This window comes from Marmota marmota, unplaced genomic scaffold, assembly GCF_001458135.2.
Source record: "Marmota marmota marmota unplaced genomic scaffold, marMar, whole genome shotgun sequence".
NCBI lineage: Eukaryota > Metazoa > Chordata > Mammalia > Rodentia > Sciuridae > Marmota > Marmota marmota.
The window spans coordinates 17450913-17476743 of record NW_025999999.1 but is presented as its reverse complement, the minus strand read 5'-3'; the positions used below and the strand labels follow the sequence as shown (position 1 = coordinate 17476743).

Sequence of the window (25831 nt, the reverse complement as noted above, 5' to 3'; positions counted from 1 at the left end):
GGGGGGGGGGGGGGGTAAAAGAAAACAGGCTTTGAGATACTGACAGGCCATCCAGGAGTGAGTGGAGGTCATCTGCCCAGGGCTTGGTGCTGGGCTTCTGGGACAGCCGTCCTGTTAATGAGGTTGACACAACATACTCTACACATTTGCTGGGCTAAGACTGAGAGGCCTGCTTTGCTTTTCCTTCCCTCTCTCCCTCCTGCCCTTCCTTTTTTAAATCAGAACTTTCCATCTGTATTGGTTTTCTTTGCTGTTATGGCAAATTACCACAAATGTGGTGGCTTAGTGCAACAGAGATTTATTGTCTCAGTTCTGGAGGTCAGGAGACCAAGCCACCTCAGGTGGCAGTTCAGAAGTCACCCTTGTTCCATGGCTTGTGGTCCCTTGCAGCAATAGCTGTCCTCTGGCCTCTGCTGCTCTGCTCCCATCTCTCTCATTTTTCTGTGGACCCCTGTGATCACATTGGGACCCCCCAATTGTCCAGGATGATCCCACACCTCAAGGTCTTTAATAACATCTGCAGTCTCTTCCACCACATAAGGTAACGTGTTCCGAGACTCCAGGGTATCAGGCTGCAGACGTCTTTAGTGGGGGGCATTATTCTGCCCACTCAGCAACCAGAATTGCTGAGGCTGCCAGATGGGGAGAGGTGGGAGCTGGGAGGTGACTGCGTGGAAGTGAGGCTCAGGTTTGACTTTGACTTCTTGAGTGAGCCTGCAGGCCAGGGCTCTGGACTGGATTTGGACAAATGCCATTATTCTAGGTTCTTTTCACAAAACCACATAGTTCAAATATTAACTCAACTGCCATTACAGTGACAAGTGTCTCTAAATATATATACAGATATAAAAATCATCTCATCATATCTTCCTTTATTTAGTTCGTTTTTTTGGTACTAGGAATTGAACCCAGGGGTGCTTTACCACTGAGTTACATCCCATCCTTTTAAAATTTTGAGACAGGGTCTCGATGAGTTGTTGAGGTTGGCCTTGAACTTGTGATTCTCCTGCCTGAGCCTCTCGAGTAGCTGGGATAACCATGTCCACTGGATAACCATGTCCAGCTTATAAAGTTGAAGGCACCCAGAAAACAAAAGAAAGGTATTTCTGTTGAATTTAGCCCTTCTTCTTCACGGTTTTAGGCAAGATTCTGAATTTTTCAGGTAAGAGTTTAGGGAAGGGGTCGGTGCCTGTTGTAGAGACACGAAATATCCAGGAGAACTATGTGTGTGTGTGTGTGTGTGTGTGTGTGTGTGTGTGAGCGCGCGCGCGCATGCTGGAGATCAAACCCAGGTATCCTGTGTGCTAGGCACGCACTCCACCACTAAGTTCTACTCCAGACCAAGAGAACTTTTAACCTGGGAAAAGGGAGTTTTCACCCAGCTATTGAATTTACTTTGGCCCGGCCCTTATTTACCATTGTTTGCACCTATTCTTTGACCTCTAGTAAATAAAATCAAGAGTTTCCCGAAACACAGACCATTGTTGGATTTCCCTTCATAAAACAAATGGCAGCCACCCCTCCCCCCAGCATTACCCCAAGAGCAGCAGAGATGCTCCTGTGCCCTCAGGACGATCCATATTCTTAGAGAAAATATCGTCTTTCAGTGGCCTAAGTTTGCCTTTAAAAACTTTCTTCCTTCTACCCCCCACAGAATTACGGTCTCTACAGAAATATTTAAAAAGAAGGCATTCCGGGAAAATGCTCATGACTTTCCTCTAGGCCTTTTTTACTTTGGAGACGTCTGTGCATTTGGATAAAGCTTCATTTGGAATAAAGTTTGAGGTTAGGGAAAGGCAAGCTAATAGTCCTTTGACAAAGACCAATTTTATGTCACCCTCTTAATCTTTAACCTGGTTACCATATGTTGTTTCTGAAGGATTAGTTGATTAAAAGACTGTATTTGCAGTACTAGCTTGCCCAAGCCAGACAATGCCAGAAAATGAGAAAAAAAAATAAGTAAATGTGCCAATGACATTTGAAAACAATGCTTTTTGTCTAATAAATTCTTACTTTATTTTGATCTTCAGTATCTGTTTTATTGCATGTGTTTAAGGTATAGAAGTAGATTTGATAAGCACCCGTACATCGAACTAATTAATATATCCTTTACCTTACCTAGTTACTCCCCTGTTTTTGGTGGTGAGAACATGTAGAATCTACTCTGGGCAAATTTCAAGGGGACAGCCAGCACTACTGGTCATCTCCATGCTGTTCATTACATTCCAGAATTTACTCATCTTGCATAATGGAAGTGTCCTTGACCACTATCTCTACATTTTGCCCTCCCACTAGCCCTTGGTAGCTACCATTCTCTCTGCTTCCGTGAGTTTTGCTATTTTAGATTCCAGATTTAAGTGAGATTGTAGAGTATTAGTTTATTGGTATCTGGCTTATTTCACTTACTATAATGTCTTACACGTCCATTTATGTTGTCACAATGCTGGCATTTCCTTCTCTTTTGAAGGCTGAATAATATTCCATTGTATGAATATATCACATTTTAAAATCCATTTATCTATCATTGGCATTCAGATTATTTCTGAATCTAGGCTATCAACAAAATTCAACATCCTTTCATGATGGAAACTCTCAACAAGCAGCTATGAAAAAAATGAATTTCAACATAAAAGCAGCACAGGTAATAACATACCTAATGGTGAAAAGCTGAATGCTTTTTCTCTAAGATCAGAAAAAGACAAAAACACACTTTTAAAAAAAACCCATTTCTCTATTTTTTATTATTAATTTTTAAAATTTACATATGACAGAGGAATGCATTATAATTCGTATGACACATAGAGAGCACAATTTTTCATTTCTACTTAATGAAGTACAAGAAATCCTAGCCAGAGCAATTAGGAAAGAAAAAGAAATAAAAGGCATCTTAATCCTAAGGAAAGAAGTACAGTTGTCTCTGCAGATGGTATGATCACATAGAGAGAAAAACCTAAACACTCTATCAAAAAATTGCTAAAACTAATAAGTAGATTCAGCATGCTTAAAATTTAAAAAAAATGTATCTGGACTGGAAATAGAATACGGATTTTATTCTAAATTCATAAGCATTTTTTACAATAAGAAACAAATATAATTATTATTTAAAGAATCTGATATTAAAAAAGAGAATATGATTTAATTCACTGATACTAACAATGGTTGTAGGTTTGGGACATCTCTAACAATATTTTTGAAATAAAATTTAAACTCTAGTATAAGTAAGTTAGAATTTAATATTGGATTGTATTGTGTATTTTAAAATATAGTAAATATTTGCATAGACTTAAATAGTTATTGTAATAGTTTCTTAGGGCTACTGTAACAAAGTACCACAAATAGTGATACTTTAATGACTTAAAAACTTTTTTTCTTTTTTCAGTGCTGGAGATCAAACCCAGAGCATTGTGCATATATTTTCTGGGCAACAACACTTCGACACTGAGTTATACCCACAGCCCCAGGTGGTTTTTTGTTTGTTTGTTTCTGTTTTTTTGTTTTATTTTGTTTTGGTTTTTTTTGCCTCTCACAGTTCTGGAGGCTCTAAGTCCACACTCAAGGTGTTGGTAGGGCCATTCTACCTCTGAGGTTCCAGGGAGGAATTGGTTTCCATGGATATGGTATATTATTAACTGATTTTTGGATGTTTAATCAACTCTGCTGACCTACAGTTAATCCCAGTTGGACATTATTCTGACATCAGCTGGTGTGCTGCAATTCAACTCTGGCATGAACCAACCAAAGTCAATTCACGTCCTACAAGGTAAAGGGGATGATACACAACAAGTTGCCCTCACTTCTGAATAACTTGCTACAAACCTGCGGTGTCCCCATGAGCTTCTTGGATTAGATAATTTATTAGAACAATCCACAGAACTCAGGAAAATGCTGACCTATGAGTATAGCCAAACAAAAGCCATGTAAGGTAAGGTCTGGAAAGGTCTAGGATGCAGCTTCTGTGCTTTCTTCTCATGGAATCAGCGAGCGCCACCCTCCCTGCACATCCATGTTGTCACCAAGCAGGACGCTCTATTGACTGCATCCAGGTATTCCATTACCTAGGCATGATTTATTGAACACTGGCCATGTGATGGATCTCTACCTCTAGATCCTTCCTCTCCTCCCTGGAGTTTAGGAGGTCAGGGTGATAGCATGTCTCAAAATCCGGATCTTCTAATCACAGAGTGGGTCTTCCCAGCTCCCATCCAGAAGCTCTCTAGGGACATACAGTGAATCATTTCATTGGTATAAATCCAGGTGCGATCTAAGAAACTCATAAATAACAAATACATCTCTATCACTCAAGGAATCCCAAGGGTTTTGAAGTTTCCACGCCAAGAACACTGGAAAAGACCAAAGCCTTTATTAAACAGCAATCATAATTATTTTTATATGCTGCTAAATATAATTTTAATACTTTTATTAGGAAATTTTGCATCTAAACTCATGAGACACTGGTTTTTAGTTTTCTTGAGATGTTTTGTCTTATTTTGGTATCAGGCTCATAGAGTGGATTGAAAGTATTTTGTGCTTTTTTTGTAAGTATTTTGTGGAGAATTGGTATTACTTATTTAAATGTTTAGAAGAATTTGCCAGTGAAGTCATTCATTTTGGGGAATTTTTTCAATATGTTTTTAAAATTGTAATCCTATTTATTTTTATAGGTGTATTCAGACTTTCTATCTCTTCTTGAGTCTTTTTCAGTCATTTTCGTCTTTATGGAAAGGACTAGTTCTCCAGGAGCCTTCCCTTCCTGGGAACTCAGGGGGAGGACGTCCCACCTTCTTGGCCTCACTTGAGTGGAGTTTCCATTACACTGACCTGGGGCAGGGGTGGGAGGCAGGGCTCAGGACTCCCCTGCCACAGATGCCCACAGCTCTTACTGAGACTTAAGATTTTCTTGAATAAATGTTCCATTTGCTGCATGCTTTTGGAACAACTTCCAGAGACTTTAAATGTTCATTTAAAAACATTCTTCACTAGTTATGATTATTCACTGGAAAGAGGGAGCTCAGAGGTCCTTGTGTGCCACCCGTGTGATGTGACATTAAGTATGCCTTAATCCATCACTGGTCATCCTTCTTTTCACAGAATGTGTTGTTTGATTCTTGACTTCATAACTTCAGCTGGCTGAGAACAGATTGGGTAGGACTAACCGAACGGAAGATGGGGGAAGGAGACACTGCAGGCATAAAATGTGGGGAATGAATATTGAATCGAAAAACATATTAAAAACTGGAGTGGTTAACTTTGAAGTCAGAAGGCTGAAGTTATAAAAAGAACTAGTAGCTGTGTTCATTGAACAAGTGGGATGCTTGCGATGCAGAGCAAGGTACATAGATTAGACACAGAGACTCATCTCCTGGCAGGGTTGCTAGAGAGTTGAATATGTACTTTCCATAGATCCTTATCTTCCCATGGCTAATCTCATCAGTGCTAAGCTGCAGCCTGACTCTCCCTTCATGCACTGTGGTAGGATTCAAGAGGCACTTACTTCATTAACAGGAATTACTAAAATGACTTCAGTGTTGTACCTTTCACCCATGACACCCACAGTGAAAACACCCGAGCGTGTCTTAAAGCTTGTAATAGCAAGGTGCAAGGAAACCAAACAAGGTTGTTGGCCATGTGGGTGATCATTCTGTTCTTCCTCCCCAAAGTTAAACAAATACAGGCAGCTGTTTTTTCCTCCAGGACTTTCTGCAAGGGTGACTTGGGTAAAGCTGCCCAAAGACGGGGGGCCTGGGTAAACAACCTCATTAGCCCGGGCATTGCTTGTGTTCTGAGGTCATGTCAGCTTCCTGAACTGGGCAAGCCATTGTTCTTCCCTTTCCAGGATGGGAAGATAAGCTATACTTCAAATATTTGTCCTCCTTATCTTGTCTACTCTAATAAGGGACTTGATTGTGGTGACATTTCAAATAAAACGCTAAATATAGAATTAAAGAGATAGATATTATTGAATGGGATGACTCCAATTAAAATCCTAAACCTATTAAAGGAAATGAAAGCTTCTTGTGTGTTGGCAGGAAAAGAGAACTTAGCCTTTCTGAGAGATTTTCCCACTTTGCCAGGGGCAGTTCAGTGATTGCTTCAATAAGGGGAAATAAGAGCAGACTCATAACAGCAATATTACCCACTGGCTTCTCTTAGCAACTGAAATTAAAATGTCCTCGACCTATTTTAAAATCATTTACAAAGTTTGATTAGATAATTACTACTTACTAACATTACATCCTAAGAATGGCTAGAATCTGACTTCAGAGGCACAAAGATGGGAGACTAGAAAGTGCAGCTGGACACACACACACACACACACTATACCTATATAAAATTTGGGCATGTCCACACAATTTGTGTGTGTGCATATATCTCACAAGAGCTGTGAGTATGGCTTAAAAGTTACGGGGTCATCTTCAAGCTAAAAAAAGCTAAACCCTGTTGTAATTAAGTTAACTGAAAGTGCCGTGGCGAACAGCAAGATGAAGTAGAGCATTCCTTCATGTGAAAGACATTCCCATTTTATTTTTACTAAAACCGACTTAAAAGCTCACTTGAAGCAATCCCATATTTTATTTTGAGGGGTTTATCCCTTCTTGGAAAATAATCAGGTACTGGGTGCTGATGACGGCAGCTCACAGGCCTAGAGGCAGAGGTCAGAGGAACTGGGAAAGAGTTGCCTGTCAGTCGGTGAGGCTCCCTGACTGCCTCTGCCCTGACCAGCTGACCAGGGGAGAAACCAGCACAGAACATTGCAAGGTCTGGATGTAATCTGTGTGTCATGGGAAAAAAAAGCTCAAAGAGAAATATATTCCTTAGAAAATTGTCAAGATTAAAGTCACAACTCTATAAAATATTCCATGATTATTGTATATCAGATACTTTTTACAGATCTTATTTTAATGGAGTTTTAAAATATTCTAAGTAAGGTTTTATTTATTTATTTATTGGTACCATGGATTAACTCAGGGGTGCTTAACCACTGAGCCATATCTCTAGCCCTTTTTAATATTTTATTTAGAGACAGGGACTTGCTGAGTAGCTTAGGGTCCTGCTAAGTTGCTGAGGCTGACCTTGAACTCACAATCCTCCTGCCTCAGCCTCCCCAGCTGCTGGGATTACAGGTATGCGCTACTGTGTCTGGCCTAAGTAAGGGTTTATATCTATAAAAGTTATCTCAAAGATTTTCATGGACTATTCATAAAAAAGAGGGAGAGGGAAGTGAATACCAAATTGGTTTTTTAAAAAAAATTCTTCCAAGTTTGAAGGTCCTGACTTAGTTAGGAGTTCAAAATGTAAGTTAAATTAGCTAGATTGGAGTTACACAAAATTATCACCACTAACAAGGTTGTATCTGGTTAACTAAAAACATTTAAAATAATTCTCTGAGTCCTGTGAACTTTTGTGTAAGTGTACTACTCGATTAGTTTGTAACGTTATGACTTGGGCATAAACAACAAATTCATGTTGGAATGCACCTAAACAGATTTGTCCTTATATATTGTAAAACATACCCTTAGAATGGCTCAGAATGCCGGCCCCGTGTGATAAATGCTTACAGATCACCTTACGGACTGTCTTGAGACATTCACTGGCAGAAAATTCTCTCTACAGCAGGTGTGATAGTGCAATGTTTTCAGTATTTACTAGTTTCTAGTCGCTGTGTTGAGTGCTTCTTTGACATGGTCACGATTCTGTACAGTTAGTAACATCCAGTTGTACAGACAGGAAAGTGCATATCGATGGAGATGAAGTAATTTGCTCAAGGTCATTCTGTTGTCAAGTGACAGTGTCAGGTCAGCTGGCACATCCTGGATGTGACACTATACCATGGGGCAAGTCTACTCTCATTCTGCATTTTTTTTTTCTTGCACATATTCATCATAACCATCATAGCCCCAGTCCAACAAGCATTTATTTATTCGCCATTATTTCTTGTACCATTCATTACCTGTATACCTTTTCCAGGGTGCACACAACAAGCCATAATCAAGGGAAACAGAAGTAAGATTGTTCCTAATTTTGCTCTAAAAAATTGCTAACTTGTAAATTTTCAAGCCATACAAAAATGCATGTTAATAAATACCACTTCCTCCCTATCTTCTTCCCCAAATTCAATTCTATATAGCTATTAGGAGTCTGTTGTGTCCTACTTTCTAATTCCTTTTTTTCTATTCATATGAACCCTTAAACATGTGTCCATCTATGTATCTATTTTTCCACCTGTGTGTGTGTGTATGTACATATGTATGTATGGGCTGTCCTTCCTTCTTTGCTTTGAACAATTCCCATATGCACAATTCAGTTACTATGGTTTCAGTAACACCAGTCCTCCAAGAGCACGGTTCAAATTCCAGCTAGAAATTAGACTGTTGTCCTCAGTCTGCAAATCACTCATGTAGTAACTTATGTGCCCCATGGCTCGAAACCAGTAATGTCACTTCTTTCAAAGTCTGTTAGTGGCTGGTCACTGGGCATCTGTAATTCATTCAGTTCCTGCAGAGAGCAAAGCGTGTAGTGACACTGCTTTGTTTCCTAGTGATACAGCCATGTGACATTTTACAAAGATGATGAGTCAGCACAGGGCACTGGCCAACAAGGACAAATAGTACAGCAAAGAAATTAAAAGTGATAACAATGGAAGTGAAATCGGAGAGGACCCTGGGGTGCTGACACTGCTGCGGTTTGATAGGACATGGGTGAGAAGCCAGAGAAACTTAGTGAAGGGAACTTAATAAAAAGATGTCCCAGAGGAAGTGGTGCTGGCATAAACCGTCACCTCAAAAACTCTCGGAGCCATTTCACAACACTGAGAGCAAAAGAAAGGAATGTGACAATTTGCCAAGGTATAGAAAGGAATTACTTGCCTTGTATCATGACTTACATCCTAAGAAAGCAGGCACAGCTGGAATGTTCTCGTTAGGTTTTTGACAATAAAATCCTGAATTCTCAATATCGGAAATGTCTTATAGTGTACTAAAGAAATATTAAATTTACTATTTTTCATTTCTCCACACATTTATAATTGAAACTTCAAGAATGAATATGTTAACATATGATTTTGAAGGCCATGGAACAATCATTACTGTTTTGCAGTTTGTTCGCCTGGTCATTTTTTATGGTCTTGCCTAAAGACTCTATGTGTATGTGTAGGTATAGAATCAGTTTAAAAAAAATAAAAGCATACTCACATTCCTTCTGAAACTTGTGTTCTTCCTATAACATGTGAGTGCAAGTAGATGTGATTCTTTTTAATGCCTGCATTGTATTCCACTGCATGGATAGACAGTTGTACAGAGAACATTTCCTACTGATGGACATATAGGCTGTTTTCAGTTTTTCACTATTACAATGCTGACATACTTTCATGCACATATTCAAGTATTTTATGGAGGCAATTTCTGCAACTACTGGGTCATTAAAATAAGAAAAATATTTACCTTCACTAATGGTCATGGCAATAGAAAGCAACACCACAACATTTTACATTCGAATGGCCAAAATTCAACTCTGACAGTACCAAGTTGGAGAGAACCTGGGTCCACTGGCTCTCAAGTATTTTGCCAGTATCAGTATAGTTCAAAGAGCCTCTTTGAGAAACACTATCCAATGTGGTCCCTGTACTTCACATAGGCACCTGTAGGAATTGGGTTATTTTCATGCCAACGCAATTGAGGCCTGGCATCTCCCGTAGACCTTGTTAGTCATTAGTCTTTTTGTTTACTTATCTCCTTGACTTTCCTCTCAATTATAAAATAAGGTCTGGAGCAGACATCTTGTCTAACCTGTTCATTACTGGACTAGAAGAGCGTAGAACACCACTCAGCGAGTAGCTGAGTGAATCATTTTGTACCTCCTGATACAGTGGGACTGCACAGCTTTTCATTACTGTCTCTTCTGGGGACTGCACGCTCACATTTCTTGGACTTTTCCAACTGGGGTATCTCTTATTGCCTATAGGAGCTTTTCACATATTATACACAGTATTTCTATGTCTGTTTTGTGTTTTGAAAATATTTTTTAAGTTTGTCATTTCCTTTTTCATTTCTTGCCACTTTTTGTGTGGTCACACCTGTCAATCTTCCCATCCCTGCTTTTGGGTTTCAGGTCACTCCCAGGAATGGCATTCTAACCTTCCACACAATTCTTTCCTTTATCTTTTTCTGGCATTTTTGTAGTTTTATTTTCATGTTAAGTCACTAATTCCTTTCCAATCTATCTGCACAGAATCAGGTAGAGAGTTAAATTTTGTTGTTCTTTTCAAATTTCCTAATTCCATTTACTGAACAGGTCACTCCTTTCCAATTTTTTTTTTTTTTTAGTTGTCGATGGACATTTATTTTATATGATTTCATGCTGAGAATCAAATCCAGTGCCTCACACATGCTAGGCCAGTGCTCTACCACTAAGCCACAACCCCAGCACCCCCAATGTTTTTAAAAATCTGTATGTAATTATGACAGCATGATTTTATTTTGAAGTGTTTGTTCAGTTTTTTTAAAAAAACTTTATTCCCCCAAAGTTCAAATAAATCATGGCTTACAGGTTTCTAAGTAGTAAAATTACTTATATATTTATAACAGAAAGCACATTAAAAAAACCCAGAAACATGGCTTGAGAGAAAATATTTAATCTATTTCATGAAAAAAAAGTATACAGCTTTAGAAAGAGAGGCAGTAGGTTTCCACATGCAGTATAAACATACCTTCGCTTTCTAAGATCACATGTACTGCACTTTTTTTTGCATCTCTGAAGGCCACTGTGCTTAACTGCAAACGATTAATACATGCACTCAAAGAACAGTCACTGAAGAATACGGTCTTGAAATAAAAGTAGAAATAGTGTTGTATAAAAATATATTAGTCTGTCTACATTAAATACTTTAAAAAAGCACAAATAAATTCTTTTAGAACTAGACCGTACCTACAAATATCAACATCTGAACTTGTAATTTACGATTTTCATTGCATTTTCAATCAATGAAGAAAAAATAAATACAATTATACTTTGGAATTGTAAGGATGAAGTCAGCACAGCAGACCAGCTCTAGTTTCAGAAATAAAACCACATACTTTCTCCACACGAAAGATAGGAAGAATCTGAGTTTTTATAATTTAATGTATTTATGAAACGTTATAATTTGAAGCAGTGATAAATGTATGTAAATCTCAATTATACAGCAAATTTTGATTTCTCCACAAACCACAAGTAAAGTAATGACAGTGATCCTAAAATGGCTCTCAATGTATCCTAAGAGGGAGATTTTAAATTTTTTTTGAAAATTTTAACCTATGTGAAGTATAATTAGAACATATAGATCAAATGACAGAGAAATTAATTTCAAGTCACAAAGGGTATTGCTCCCCTACTTTGAAAACTGATATTAGGAATTTAAGGGGATGAAAAAAATCCCCCCACAAGAAACTCATTCTTCCCTATCTATGGTTACTGACATGACCACAGTTCCTCCCTGAAACTTCTACACAAACTCTGTGGTTTCTAAGGAGCGGGAGGTAGTGTGCAGGGGAATGGTGGTTTCTGTTTTCCAGATGATGCCAATGACGAAGGTTCACAGGCATGGATACAGCACAACGTGTCACACGCAGCTCCATCCCAACACAAACTGGCTGGTGTTCCCAGTGGGACTAAGAATAATGACTACGAAATTTTAAAAGTGGAAGACAGTTACATGGCGGAGTCAGGAACTTGTCTATTTTTACCCTTAAGAAACATAATTTATTGACTAATGTTTTGTCCTATTTATCTCAACATATTTTTCATGAGCATTGCACAAACTATGTAAAGAAAGAATAAGAACAATTTTGCTTAAACTGGTCTGCTTATATCTGAGGGCTGATTTTTTTCTCTACTTCTCAGCATTGAGTTCTCCCTTCACTTATTTCAAATGGAAACCTGTAACCAAACACATTAAAATTAAAAAGGGGTAAATTGTGTTTGTTCAAGTATTTAACATTAAAAATCTGACAATGTTGCCTAACCCTGTGTTTCTTAACCAAGACTGATAGAGGAAGGAATCCTTACCACTTCTGGACAGTTACAAGGATGCTTTTTGGTACAAGACTGTTGAGTACTCATTTGTGCTTATTTAGTGCTTTTTAATGTAAGATGGATGGTCCAGGAGGAGGAATACTTGGAGATGTCTACAGTACTCTGCTTTTGGTCCTGAGGCTTTCAACAGAACAAAACATCCCTTGGTCCTTTTGAGTGGCATGCCAGAGAAGGACACCAAAACAACAACTAACTCTAACTAGGCAAATGGTCCATGACACGTGGCTAGTATTTTAACTTTCAACTCTAACCTTTGAAAATGATTAAACCAAACCAGCACACTAAGAAAAGGAAGGGCTGTGTCAAAAAGCCGAGTAGGGCCCCCTCCATTCTTCTGTATGCAGACTCTGCCAAAGGAGGCCAGGCTAAACTGCAGGTTGAATATGTGCAAGGGCCAGGGCTTGTCAGCTGTGGAATGTACATAGATGACTTGAGCCTCTCACTTAAAGTACTATTCTTTATATTAACCTATTGCAAAGAAATGAATGAAAAGCAAAGTTTTACTTGTTTGGGACAAAACAGTGATTTAAGATTAGTGCTAATTCTTCATTCACATAAACTATGTGCCACAGGTGGAAAAAGCAATCTTGGTGATTAATGGTAAATTCCACTTTTAAAATACGTCAACGTCCATCACTTTCTTAAATGGACATACATCACCTTATAGATTTCAGGAATGGGATTTTATACTAAAATTAATAAATTCCTTAGTGAATGCTACTGTTAGTATTTATTAAGCAAGCCATTTAACAGTGAAAAGATGACTGCATTCTGTATAAGAATGATCATTAATCAGAATCACTGGCAGATAATCACTGCTAGCACTTTGCTTCATTTCTTTTAATAGCATCTAATGCTGAAATCATAGGCTGACCCTGGCAAAAACTTTACTGAAATTGAATTGCATGTATTTGTGTCATTGTGGAATGGTCTACATACCAGTATTTATGAAGCAAGAAAGCACTAGACTTTACATTACTAGAGCTAATTTGCTAACGAAACAAAATTTTCTTAAAATACAAATGATCTTATCAGGGTTTGAAACAGTCCTGTGCTAAGAATTGTTAACTTTTGCTGCCATGGTCTTCATTACTGTCCGCAGACCAACTGAAGCCACACAGGTGGGACTAGCACTGGGATTTCTTTAATATATGCATCTGCCAAGAAAATTTGTGGATTAAAGAAGAGTAGTATATAAAAATCTTTGGGGAAACAATTATTCAGACCATTTTAAGGCCTGAATGATAGTTTATAACCAAAAATCATGCAATTGAATGGATTTAAACTTCAAAAATAATCATTAAGAGTACTGGGTTCTCTGGATTGACGAATTACTACATAGAGCCTAGAAAGATGCCACTTCCTAAATGTGTGACCTTGACTCTGCTGGTATAACTGCTCACCCCTATCTCAGCTTCTGGTCCTTCCCTCTTAAGGTGGTCCTGAGTTACTGTACAAAGCGTTTGCAGAAGCACTGGGAAATGCTTACTACCTAGTTGGAGGCCTAAGAAAGTGTTCACAGAAGTAAGTGTTCTGCGTCTTGGCTTTTTAACCTTACACCCTAGTGTAGCAGAGCCAGGAATTAGGAGACCTGAACCAGGACAAAATATCTACTGTTCACTCTCCTCCCTCGTCATCCCACATCACCTAGCAACTGTGGACACCCAGCCCTGCTCTAGGTATCAATGTCATTTTGGGAGCTTTCTGATCTCAAAGCTGTTCCCTCATCTACACAAAGGAAACAATAATCTTCCTGTCTAGTTTATAAGGTTATTTTGAAGCTCAATTAAGGCAGTATCTATTAAAGCACTTTGAAGATCCTGTAAGCACCATCAGAGTGAAACTTCGGGTTAAAACACGTATCCTGGTGCAAGTTGTTAGGCACGTGCTGTTGGAGTATGGTTCAGGGTGTCTGGACCTTCTCTGAAGCAAGTGGATTATTCATGGGTCCAGAATATCTTTTTAAAGTTTTAATATGACGGTAGGCATGCATCTTTATAACTACAGTACTGTTTGGAAAACAATGATATGCTTTATTATAGAACTTTCTCTTCTTCAACCCCAACTCTATAGAGAATACTAACATAACAAATAGTTGGTAGATAAAGATTTTCCTGTAAATTTGCAGTTGCAAAGAAAACGTCAAGCCATGTGTGTCTGTGGTCAACTTATCATTATTATTAACTAAGCCTATAAGTAGCAGTTTCATTATTTACTAAATGCTAAAGAAAAAATTATTATGCTATAGGTACATATTTTTATTATCTTCCCCAATTTTCCAACTTTGGAAAAACAAGTAAAGAATAACTTATCTCAGGGGTATTAGCTCGAAAGTAGACTGGCCATAAAAGAAATGTGAGAACTTCTTGAACTAATCTTCATATCCATGTACACATACACACACACTCATCCACACATATAGTTTTTGGCTGCATTAAGACCTATATATTAAGCTTATTGTAGCTTTTTGAAGACCTGATAATACTCTAACTAAATACATTATTAGACAGGGATAAAATTGTTTTTCATAGTCATTGAACTTTGCCAAAGTTACACTTACAGGTGATTAAACACAAGGTTTTCTTTTGTGAATAGGTTAAATATTTGCTTGAGATAGAATATTCAAGATAAGCAAAATTCTTTCCAGGGATCATATTAATCCTGAGTATAAATTTTTTTAAAAAATCTTACTATTTGTAAAATGATATCACAGCAAGGAGAAAAAAAATATATAATTCAGGGTAAAAATCCAGGCATTATGTCAAAATGTGTGTAACATTATCTTACTAGCATTTTAATTAAGGTGACTTAACTGAAACTTTAACTCTTTCGAAACCCACTGGACATAACTTGTGCAACAGAAAAGCAAAAGTAAAAAAATAACAGCCCTAACGAAAAACAGAAGGCAGACATGGATCAAGAAGTTTTAAAAATAAACTTTATAGTGCCTACTCTTATATAAGAGGTTTATGTTAGTTATAAATTCTAGAATCACATTTATATTGCTTTAGTATGATTTATTCAAAATCATACTAATCCATTATAAATAAAATTTTTAGTGTATAAAACAATGCAGACTGGCAGTGGGTAAGAATAAGAATGTTCAATAAAAGAGTACTCTGAAAATCAAGAAAAGTATTTGCTTAAGACTAATCCAAAACTCTACCTAGGCAAGTAAAGGGAAAGCTTAAGAAGTAGTTTTGAATTTTTAATGTACGCAAAAATATATAAACATACTCTGGGTATTATACTGAAAAATAAGTCATCAGTTATTTCTACATTAGCAAGTTAAAACTCTATTTCTTTTAGAGAGTGAGACTATTTATGTCCTTATACAGGAAATGAGCCAAAATACTCTCATCCTGTCCAAGTGGAAATGAGAAGTATGATAAGTCAATGACATTAAAAAGTAATAAGGTCTATTCTCCATAAAAGAGAAAATTATGTTTTGGTTGTTTGTGGAGGGAAAAGGTTTAATGAGGTAATTACATACAATTTTAAACAGAATTCTTTTTTATTTTATATTTTTCTGTAAAAGTAGTTTTTGTAGGCTATTAACTAATCAAAGTCATGATCTATACATTCTCTTAAGAGATTTCACCAACCTTCTGAAACAAGTAAATACTGTTTCAAAACTGTATTTCCCAAAATATACATAAATGGGCAGACAATGTGTTTAAAAGACTACATTTCAAATTTAGCATTGTTTTTAAAGGAGGGGAAGCATATTATGTCATATTGTCTAAAAATATAAGGAGGGGAAGCATATTATTCCATATTGTTCATAAATATTTATTAAATAAATAAACATGGTCTGCCTGAGGTTTTTAAGATCTTGTAAGCTGATTAAATCACAAACATGTTGAATCTACTTTTGGAAAAACAAGAGTAAGTTTTTAGATAGTTATAAGATAAATTGTGATAACAGTAATTTTTTCTAAAAATCTCCAGTATTCTCAGTAGCTATTTCTTTTGGAGTTCAAAAAACCAAAAACCAACAAAACAGTATATGTTTTGGCTCTAATATTTTAAAAAGTAGTTAAGATATACTATACCTGTGAATTACACAAAAGTACTTCACATTGAAAATTTCAATATGAAGACTTAAATGTGATCTTAAAAAACATCACGATCAACAATCAAAATTTAATTTTTAAACCTGGGAATCAAAAACCCAAAACCAACAAATCTGCATTTAAAGCTTACAAGTAAAATATAAATTTCTGAAACAACATACATACCCATTTATATCAGATTCAGCTGTCACAATAAATTTTTTATCACAGACAGCAATGTGTCCTAAGTCCCTTCTCCTTGAAAGTTATACTATTTCTGGGACCCATTCATTATCTAGTGATAATGTGTTCATTCAAAAACCAAACCAAACCAAAAAACAGTTAAGGAACAGGCCTATATGTTCAACTTTTTCTGTATAAAGTTATAAGGCATTAATAATGCTCTGTTAAAACAACAAATAATTTATAATAAAAATAGATCAAAACTCTCTTTTTAAAAATATTTCAACTGAGAAAATCACAGAAGGGAATAAAGATATATGTAACCACCACATGCTCTAAGCATCTACTGTAAAGAAAATAATATATATTTTTTTCTTTTTTGGCTTAAAGTAAACCTTATGCCTTAAATGGCAGGTATCCTTACACAAACATGTAGACTGGAGCTTAGGTCTATCTAAAGTTACTATAAAATTTACATATGCAAATGTGTTTATTTCTATTAATAAAGGTAGAAAAAGTTAGTTAAAATACTTGGTATGATTATATCAGCACTGCAAATTATCTTATAATATTCTTTATAGTGTAGACTTCAGTCTTTTGCCAAATAGCTGCAAAGATTTCATATCTTTGTCTAAATGATGGTCAATGACTTAGCTAATACAAAAGCAGAATGAATTTGTGTACAATAATAAATAAGCATAGCTTTATTTTAATTTTAGTTGCTAGAACTGAGCAATGGGTGTCTTGAATCCAGAAGCAGAAATAAAATTTTTTCTATAAAGAAAGGAATGGAGGACAGGGCTTGTGACTAAGTGCTACTAGCTGGCTTCTAGAATACATACCTGAGCTCTACTGGATCTATGCACCCTGGTTGTGTGTAAGTTATCTGTAAAGGCTGCCTGAACAAAATTCCCTTCATCATGCAAGCACTGCTGTCTGCACTACAGTAATAGAGAAACACGCTGATAGATACAACTGCTGTAAGTGATAAGCAATTGCCAGGAATTTGCAGTGAAATCGTTGGTTGGTTGGAAATGTTCTCTATGTCTCCAGATGGTATCTGTCCTTGAAGAAGCCACTCATTGCCTAGAAAATAAAAGAAATAAATTGTTAAGATTGTATAAGAAGAAAGTAGGAGACTGGAAAAATCTCAGGGAGACAAGATACATTCAATCAACTAATATTGATGAAAGTTCCTAATGCTGGGCACTGCAATCTGGGGCAAAGGTATAAATATAAATAAGACATAATGACCACAAATGAGCCCCATCTGGTGATTTCTATATGTAATTATTACAATTCTTCCTTTGTTTAAACACCATAAATCATAAACTTAATTCTACTGAAATCAAGCTGAATATTACAAATATGGCTCTAGATCCTTAAGCCCCAAATTTCAAAATGAAATCTAAGCAGCCTAAATAAACACAAGCTATGTGAGATAACAGACGATTTTACCACAGAGAAACAGAGACGCAGTACAAAAAGAACTTCATCTAGAGAATACAAGTGTATGTACAACTCCACAGTGGCTTTTTAGTTAAGATAATGGTAAATTCTGAAATATCTTAGAGTAATAATAATAAAAATACAGATAATGCCATATATACAATCTCTGAGTCCAAACAATACAGAAACTAAGATTTTTTTCTACCTCATTTAAATATATAAAACTCATCTTAGACTTAGATACTAAGATCATCTATATAACAAACATTCAATAAACCACTAAAGAACTTTAAGCCTTCTAGTATTAAAATTCTTAACCGTCTGTATTCATTTCGAGCCTTCTCTCTGAGGAAGGCCTGTGTCCTACTGAGGAAGCAGTACTGCACGGACATTCTGCTCACAGGGGCAGACACCAGGAGTCAGATTTGGGAAACACAGCAAGAAAGTCTTCCTGCTAGAGAACACTCAACATCTTTCACGATGCATAAATGACTCGGCCTTTGTACAAAAGCTGGGTCCTCCACTGAGTAGCCATGAGATACTTTTTAGCTTTTTGTCTCTTTTCTTTGCCTCCTGAGAAGCCACAGACTCAAGAGCCTGCCTCTATTAGTGTTCTCTCCTCTCCCCTTTGGTTGATTGCTTCTAATATTCGGTTGACTGAAAAATGAAATTTGAGAAAATTTAAGACACCCATTGCTCAGTTCTAGAAACTGCAATTAAAAAAGTTAAGAAGAATAAGGAGAAGGTGAAAGGGAAGAACTGGAGTTAAGTGCAGAGAATTTATGCAGGAGTTTTTCAATAGGTCTACAATTCTCTTGAAAATTCTTTGGCTTTCTTTACTTAGTTCTGGACTGGGAGTATGCTCTACTTAATCCTTGATTTCACTTGATAGAAAATTAGCACAGAATTTCTTAAATTTTAAAGCCAGATGGGAAAATAATAAACTGCTCTATTTTAATATTCAAATCAAGAAATAAAAGAAAATATTTCTTTACCTATTTTCATATATATGACATTAAGGATCTGTGAATTTATAATATATGCAGGAGGTTTTTTTTTTTTTTTTGCTGCTTTTTTTCTTTTGGCTTAAAACTTTCACATATGCTAACCACTTTAACTGTCTCAAAAAGCAGCCAAAAAGAGAAAATATCTTTTAATCCTAAGTGTACAAATGTATTCCATAAAATAATTTTCAAAATCTTGCCTAAAAGTTTATTTGCCTGTATGTAATAAAAATGGCACAAATATCTTGGACAAGTGATGAAAGAGCTAAGTATTTTCCCCCAGACACTTCACTTTAGTACCATTTGTATTTTACATCCCAATGACTTGAGAGTAATTCATCTGTTTAACAAAGCAGAGTTAAAAATGTTAATTTGTCAACGTCTTATTTTAAAAATCAATACGCTGCTCTACAATTACACAGAGAGAAATGAGATTAATGATATCCAGCTGATGCACCACTTCAGACCTGGGGGCACAGACACAACAGTTAAACCAGCCAGTATAGGGTCTGCTGTGAACCCACAGGGTTGTGGGACAACTCTTCTGTCTGCAAAGCTAGCTCCAACTCTCTGAGTAGTGCATGGCTGCCCCGCTCCTTGTAGGGAGTGAGAAGGGTGGTTTCCCTGTAGGCTCAGCCAGCCCGCCCCAGCCAGCCTCCCATTCTCTAACTGGCATCTACACAGCTGGCCCACCAAGTTCTCTTTGTCCTCTTGATTTAGACTTGTTGAGTGGCTTCTGTTCTGAGAATGTATGAAGGTAAGAAGGCATGAAGCCAGAATTTGGGTAATGTACAAAAAAAAAGTGTGTGAGAGGGTATGAGGGAAAAAGAGTTGGGGAGGAAATGGAAGATTGAGTGAGAACGTGTGAAAGAGCGTGGGAGACTAGGACAGAGGATGATCATTTGAGACAAGAAGTCCTACTTTCAGAAGTTCTGGACCACTACTATCCCACTGTAGAACTGCTATCTGCTACATTACAGATGATGGAAAGCTCTAGAAAAACTCTAGTAAAACCAGGCGGTATGCTTATTCCATAGCATCCATGAATGAAACAAGAAGCTAGTTCACACTATAAAGGGCAGGGACTGCATTAAGGTGACTAGACAGATGAGTTACAGAAAAAGATGTTAAATAAGGAGGTGCCACTTCATTTCTCTATTTCAGACTTTAACTTTAAAAGGTTCTTTCTGGGAACAAAAATGAAGAAAAAATGAAGAACAAGCTTAGAATATGGGAAGAAGTATAGGCAAGTCCATTCTCTAAGAAACTGCTAACAACTGAGGTGTAATTCAGTGAGTTACACTGTTCTTTAATAAAATGGAGGAAAGGACGTCTGGGATCAAAGAAAATTCATTTTTTTCATATAATCTTCCTCAATCACCGAGTAAAAAATAACACATGATAAATGAGCAAAAATTATTGCATTAAACACAAAAAATTTATTAAATATTTTCATACCTTCAGCTGTTACAAACCAGCAACTGGATACTCCTTCAGTTAGCTTTGCTCCTGATGGGAGGTCCAGTCTGAGCTTGAACTGCAGCGTCTGCCCAGGACAAGCAGTTACTGTGGAAAGCCCAATGCTCGGGGCAGATTTAGGCAGTTTGGGTACCGTCTTCTGTTTTTCCACTAGGAATGGGCCATCTACCACGGCGTTTTCAGATCTGAGGACAGGGAGCTAGGAAATCAAAAAATCTGTTATTAAAGCACCAGTACTGTACAGCAATTGAGAGTAAGTTTATTTTTAGATTTCAGTAGGAAAATGAATTTCTCTATCACTGAAATTGTCATTCTAGTCTGAATTAGAAGGTGTTTGTCCTGTCCTGATGCCCTCCAGATTATTCTGTGAGTAGAGAGAAATGTTCATCTTAGCAAAAAGAGAACCAATACTTATAAAAGAGTAATTGTCCAATATGTTTATAGGTGGCAGAAAATCAAAGCAAGATTTTATGAATTTAAATGTAGTAGATATATCCATCCCCTTATAATTCGTAGCCAAGTATGTTATTCATCTTATAACAGAGATCTATGTGAAGAAAGATGACAGCTTTGATGGTAAACTGTTTTTTATTTTAAAACATATTCTTTGCAGATTACTAGAATTTTAGAAGAAACAAATCTTTTTTTTTTTTTCCAGGTAAAGGCGATTCATCAAGAGGTAGCTATGATAGACACTTCTCTTACAATTCTATTATAGAACATGTCCACATCTTTAAAATGTGACTTCTAAAACTTCCTCTGGCAGATAATTTGGTACTGGATTCACCATAGGGAACAAAGATTACACGATAATCTCAGGATCACTGCGTAACACCACCCAACCCACGTGCCATGTGTATGTAGTATGTGCTGGTGTATCTATATATTTAAAAACAGATCTGAGTCCTTCCTTTTCTCTTGAAGGTTCATCAAATTCTCTCCAACTCCCAGTCTCTTTCTCAAACTCTCAGCACAGATGGAACTTATATTTTAGGAATGACAGGATATCCTCAAAGCAGTCCTGCTGGTCTGGTTATCACAGAACACAGCGGAGGAGGGCTTACTATACCACCTCCACGTGTCACCTTAGCCACTGGAGATGGCCTGACTCCAAGCATCTCTGTCAGTGCCATGGCACCTGAATACTGTTCTTAAAACCACACCCTCAACTTATGCTGCAGTTCACTTACCACAGAAACTGTTCTTGTTTCTAAGTCCATCACTTTAATTTGGTGATTATTGGTATCTGCGACATACAATAACCGACCGTTCTCTCCAACACACAAGCCTCCTGGCTCATTAAAAGCTGACTCAGTAAAACTGGAACTGAAAACATCATTTGTGTCTCCGGTTCCTGCTAATGATGTACAGCTTTTTGTTTTTGGATCCACAACTTTAATCTAAAGAAAAAGAACAAAATTCATGTATCTGAAGATCCACCTCACGCTTGTATAATGGAAAGGTATAGCATCCAGAAAATGTTAGAGTTTTAGATTGCCATTAAATTATCAATAAATCTAAAAAAAAGTAGGTATTTCCTTATTCTCTTGAAAAGCCCAACACTCATGACCTAAGAAGAGGTATTCCACCCCAAGAACTAAAAACTGTGTATTTTCTAGGTGTAATCTTGGATAATTTTTTTTCTATAATTAAAAATAAATAATTCTATTGTTTTTCTTTACAGTGGAACATACTTTCACAACTGAACTGACCCTTTTCTCACGAGTATCTAGCACTGCTTTCTCCTTATTTCCTGAACATATTTTGATGGATCACAATTTATAACTTTTTTGAGGGGAGGGGTACTGGGGATTGAACTCAGGGGTGCTCTAGCACTGAGTTACATCACTAGCCCTTTTTATTTTGAGGCAGGATCTTGTGCTATGATGCCCAGGCTGGCTTCGAAGTTGAGATCCTCCTGTCTCAGCCTCCTCAGAAGTTGGGACTCCAGGTGTGTGCTGCTGAACCCACACAATTCATAACTTTTTATTACAGCCAAATTTAGTGCTTTTCCTGCTTCAGATATCATCATAATACCTTGCCAAAGAAAGGACCAGAAGAAGCACAGAACAAGCTGGTACATAGCTGCCAAGGGCTGTTGTTCCTCTGTATTCTGGAGTGGTACTTGTAGGAGGTACACAGATCTTTCAGCGTTTTAAACACCACAGGCAAAAGCAAGGCATTATATAATTCTGTCAAGACTCACCTTGTGATTATAGGAATCTGCCACATAAAGCAAATTTCTTTTTTTATCCCACGCTACTCCAAGTGGGTGTTGAAGCTTTGCACTGAGGCCTACTCCATCGACATCACCAAAAGCAAATAAATTCTTTTATTTTTTTTAAAGAGAAAGAAACAGCAGTTATTAATTTTTATAATGTTTGTTAGAAAATAAAGTGAAAATTAATATAGCTGTATGTGCTATTAAAAGGGAAAAGGCCTGTCTTTCATACAATCAGGGCTGGACACTTGCTGTAGACTGGCAGGAACTCACAGAACTGTGGCCTGGGCTGGCTTTGGTGCATTGCCACTCTACTTGCAGTGCATCGCCACTCTACTCACGCGTGGTGAGGAACAGGCTAAATCATCGAGGCTGGTGCCCTTTTCAACCAACATCTAATATGCGCTCTTCTCTTCTCAGTGAGCAATATTCTATCCCTTCTTTCTCTCTAAAGTCTTAACGTTTACATGGTTACATATCATCAAGTAGCACTGATTTTCTTAGTTGGCTTTACTTGTTTTTCTTTATACTCATATTTTCTTAGGCTTGACCTCCATTTGATCTCATGAACAGGCCAAGAATGACTTCTCCTAAGTTTCATTAACTCTGCACAATTCAGGAAACTGACAGCTTGATCAGTGACTGGGCACACTGCAAAAGTGACTTTCTTTACCATGGGATCTCTTTCTCCTCCTACGAGGTGCTTCACTGCTCCATCTTTCAGCGAGACGGTTCTCACTGTACTGCTCTCGCTATCTGCTACAAATAGGCAGCTCCAGGGATCTTCAGAGGCCAGAGAAAGACCTGAAGGTTGGGCAAAGCCCGCCTTGTGAGGATACGCATTGTTTCGATTTTCCTCATTTCCACTTCCAGCAAACCGAAGGCAGGTTCCTTTTTTTAGCTCACTGAAAGACAAGGTCATAGATGGCATCAATAGATGGGATATTGTGCCCAATATAGTCATCCAACAAATTAATGAAAATGATCTAATCAATGGTGATAGCACTGTAAAAAAAAAAAAAATCAAAATTAGTGATCTTGGCCTAGTGAAACTGTGCTAGTTAGCCTTCTCTGTAATTTTCCAAACCATTACTTATTCAGCCACTGGGTAGAAACCTTCCTACTTTTCTTCAACATACACACAACTGAAAGCCCTCTCAAAGGCCAAATAGGAAATCCCCGACAGGACTGGAATTATAAAAATAATGGTCAGATTGTTTGATAAAGTTTATTCCCAGTTTAATGTCCTGACTGGTTTGCTGCATGAAACATTAAGTTCCGAAAGGGAACTAACAAGACTATCTAATTCATGATAGTTTAAAGCTTACATTTTCATTAAAAATGTTTATGCTCTTGTGTAAAAGTAGAGAATAACAAAAGGAATTAAGTAATAGTTTTTGAAAGAGAGCCAGGTCAGGCATCACTACTTTAGGAAAATGACATAGGCTGACCTTACTGCATCGACTACTGAGTCACATCAAATCAACTTCTTACATACACTAGGGAAATGTCCACTCAGAGGATACTGGAATGATCCTTTTTGTGATATAGAGAAAGTTTTACAGGTTAGTTTCTAAATTCATGTATAGGGAAAAAGCTGACTTAAAATGTAGTATTCAAAACAAATAAATTGAAAGGTAATTACTATTAAAAGTCTGAACACTTAAAAAATGAACCCCCTTAATCAAATAAAAAAGAGTGAGAAAAAGCAGTACCTTTTAAAACATTAGGGGTCATTACTACTTGAGGACCAGCCATGAATAAAGATAATGCATCCTTAAAACTAAGGTGAGGGTCAATGTGAACCAAGTGTTCATTTTCCTATTATGAACAAGAATGACGAATGACGATCTTACTTAATTAAGAAACTTAGACAGCCCTTGACCATTTATGTCCAAAATAGCCATCACCCAGAAGAACATATTCTGGCAAGCTCCATTACTTCTGTCTGCTGTTTACAATTAAGCCTCACGTACGCTGCTGGTAACCTCTAGCCTGGATAGCACTGACAGTCTCCTCGATGGCATCTCTACCTCCAGTTTTGTCCCAATCTGAATGCTGCCAGGGTTCTTTCAAAATCACAGAACTAATCATGTCACTCCCAGCCTGACCCTTTCTATAAAGGCTTGCAGAATGTCCAAATCTCTTAAGAGGACTCACAAGGCACTGGGTGATCAGCTGCCACTGACATCACCAGTGCCAGCTCTTGTCTGGAAACCGCCCCTGTCCCTGTGGAAGCCTGCTCCTCCATGGGGTCTCAGTCCAGTATGCCTCTTCCAGGAAGCTTTCTCTGACACTCAACTCTTACTGATAATGGGTGTTCCTCTTACTTATATTCAGGATAATTTCAACATGAAGTCTGCTCCAGTGATTCTTTTCAACATACACTGTTTTTGAATTGTTTGTGATCTGATTCTTCCTCTGTAGCCCACCGAGTACGGCAACTGCATGTTTTCATTTTATCTTTAATTTAGTGAGCATATCCTTTCATCTCTAGTACCTAGCACAGAGTGTATTTAATAAATATTTTTATATGATTGTTGTAAAACATTACATAAATATGTTTCAAAGCAACACACACACATATACATAATACTTAGAATACCTGATATTTTCAATTTTCTATATAACTGCTCCTTTCTACTGATAAAGATAATTGAGAGGACCTTACTTTCTATGGTGATTTAATGACCTTTATGGTCTACTGACTTTTATACTTCATTTACTCTACAAAACCTTACTGAGTACCAGATACATAATTAGGTACAGGGGATGCAACAATGAATGGGACAGAGCTTCTTTCTTTAAGAGATGGTCTAGTATGAGGACCTAGTTAAAGAGGGGAGAGACAGGAAGAAAAAGAAAGGCTGGGCAAACTTACAAGCACAGTGATGTAACGATATCTGGATTACAGTGAGGCCACAGAGAAGGGTGTGGCCATCTATACCTGGAATGTCAGGCAGAGGCAGAAAGGCTCTATGGAAAAGACAGGAGGCCCTGTAGAGACACCACCTTTCCATTCTCATATACCCTATGGTGGCAGTAAACGGACCTGTGTTTATGGTATGCGCCAGGCATTACACTGAGCTCTTCACAGATTATTCATTATCAAAGAAAGCATAGGAGATCAATATGAGTAAGGAAACTGAGGCTTAGAAATCAAACAGATGAGTTCTCCTAAACTCAGAGTCAGTCAACAGCAAAGCTAGGGTTCAACTCAGGCCTGACTATAAAACCTGCACTTAGTGACCACTGTGCCACGCGATGCTCCCCCATCTGAAGGAAGAACAGCAGTTACTGGAACTATGTGTCATTAGTTAAGGGCTCACCAAATATTTCTAGTTCTTTTTCTGGATGCTCAGGAGGACAGCTCT

General features: G+C 37.3%; 1 protein-coding gene across 1 annotated transcript in view; it reads right to left on the bottom strand.

Moving 5' to 3' along the window:
- Nucleotides 1-10611: 10611 nt before the first annotated feature.
- Nucleotides 10612-25831, bottom strand: part of Nhlrc2 (NHL repeat containing 2) — a 57902-nt gene continuing 42682 nt past the window's right edge. The window contains exons 7-11 of the mRNA XM_015494870.2: nt 23131-23362; nt 22443-22565; nt 21427-21636; nt 20216-20435; nt 10612-17390 (exon numbers count right to left, since the gene is read on the bottom strand). Of these exons, the coding sequence (XP_015350356.1) occupies nt 17134-17390; nt 20216-20435; nt 21427-21636; nt 22443-22565; nt 23131-23362 (1042 nt within the window). The 3' untranslated portion in view covers nt 10612-17133. The remainder of the gene's footprint in view (nt 17391-20215; nt 20436-21426; nt 21637-22442; nt 22566-23130; nt 23363-25831) is intronic.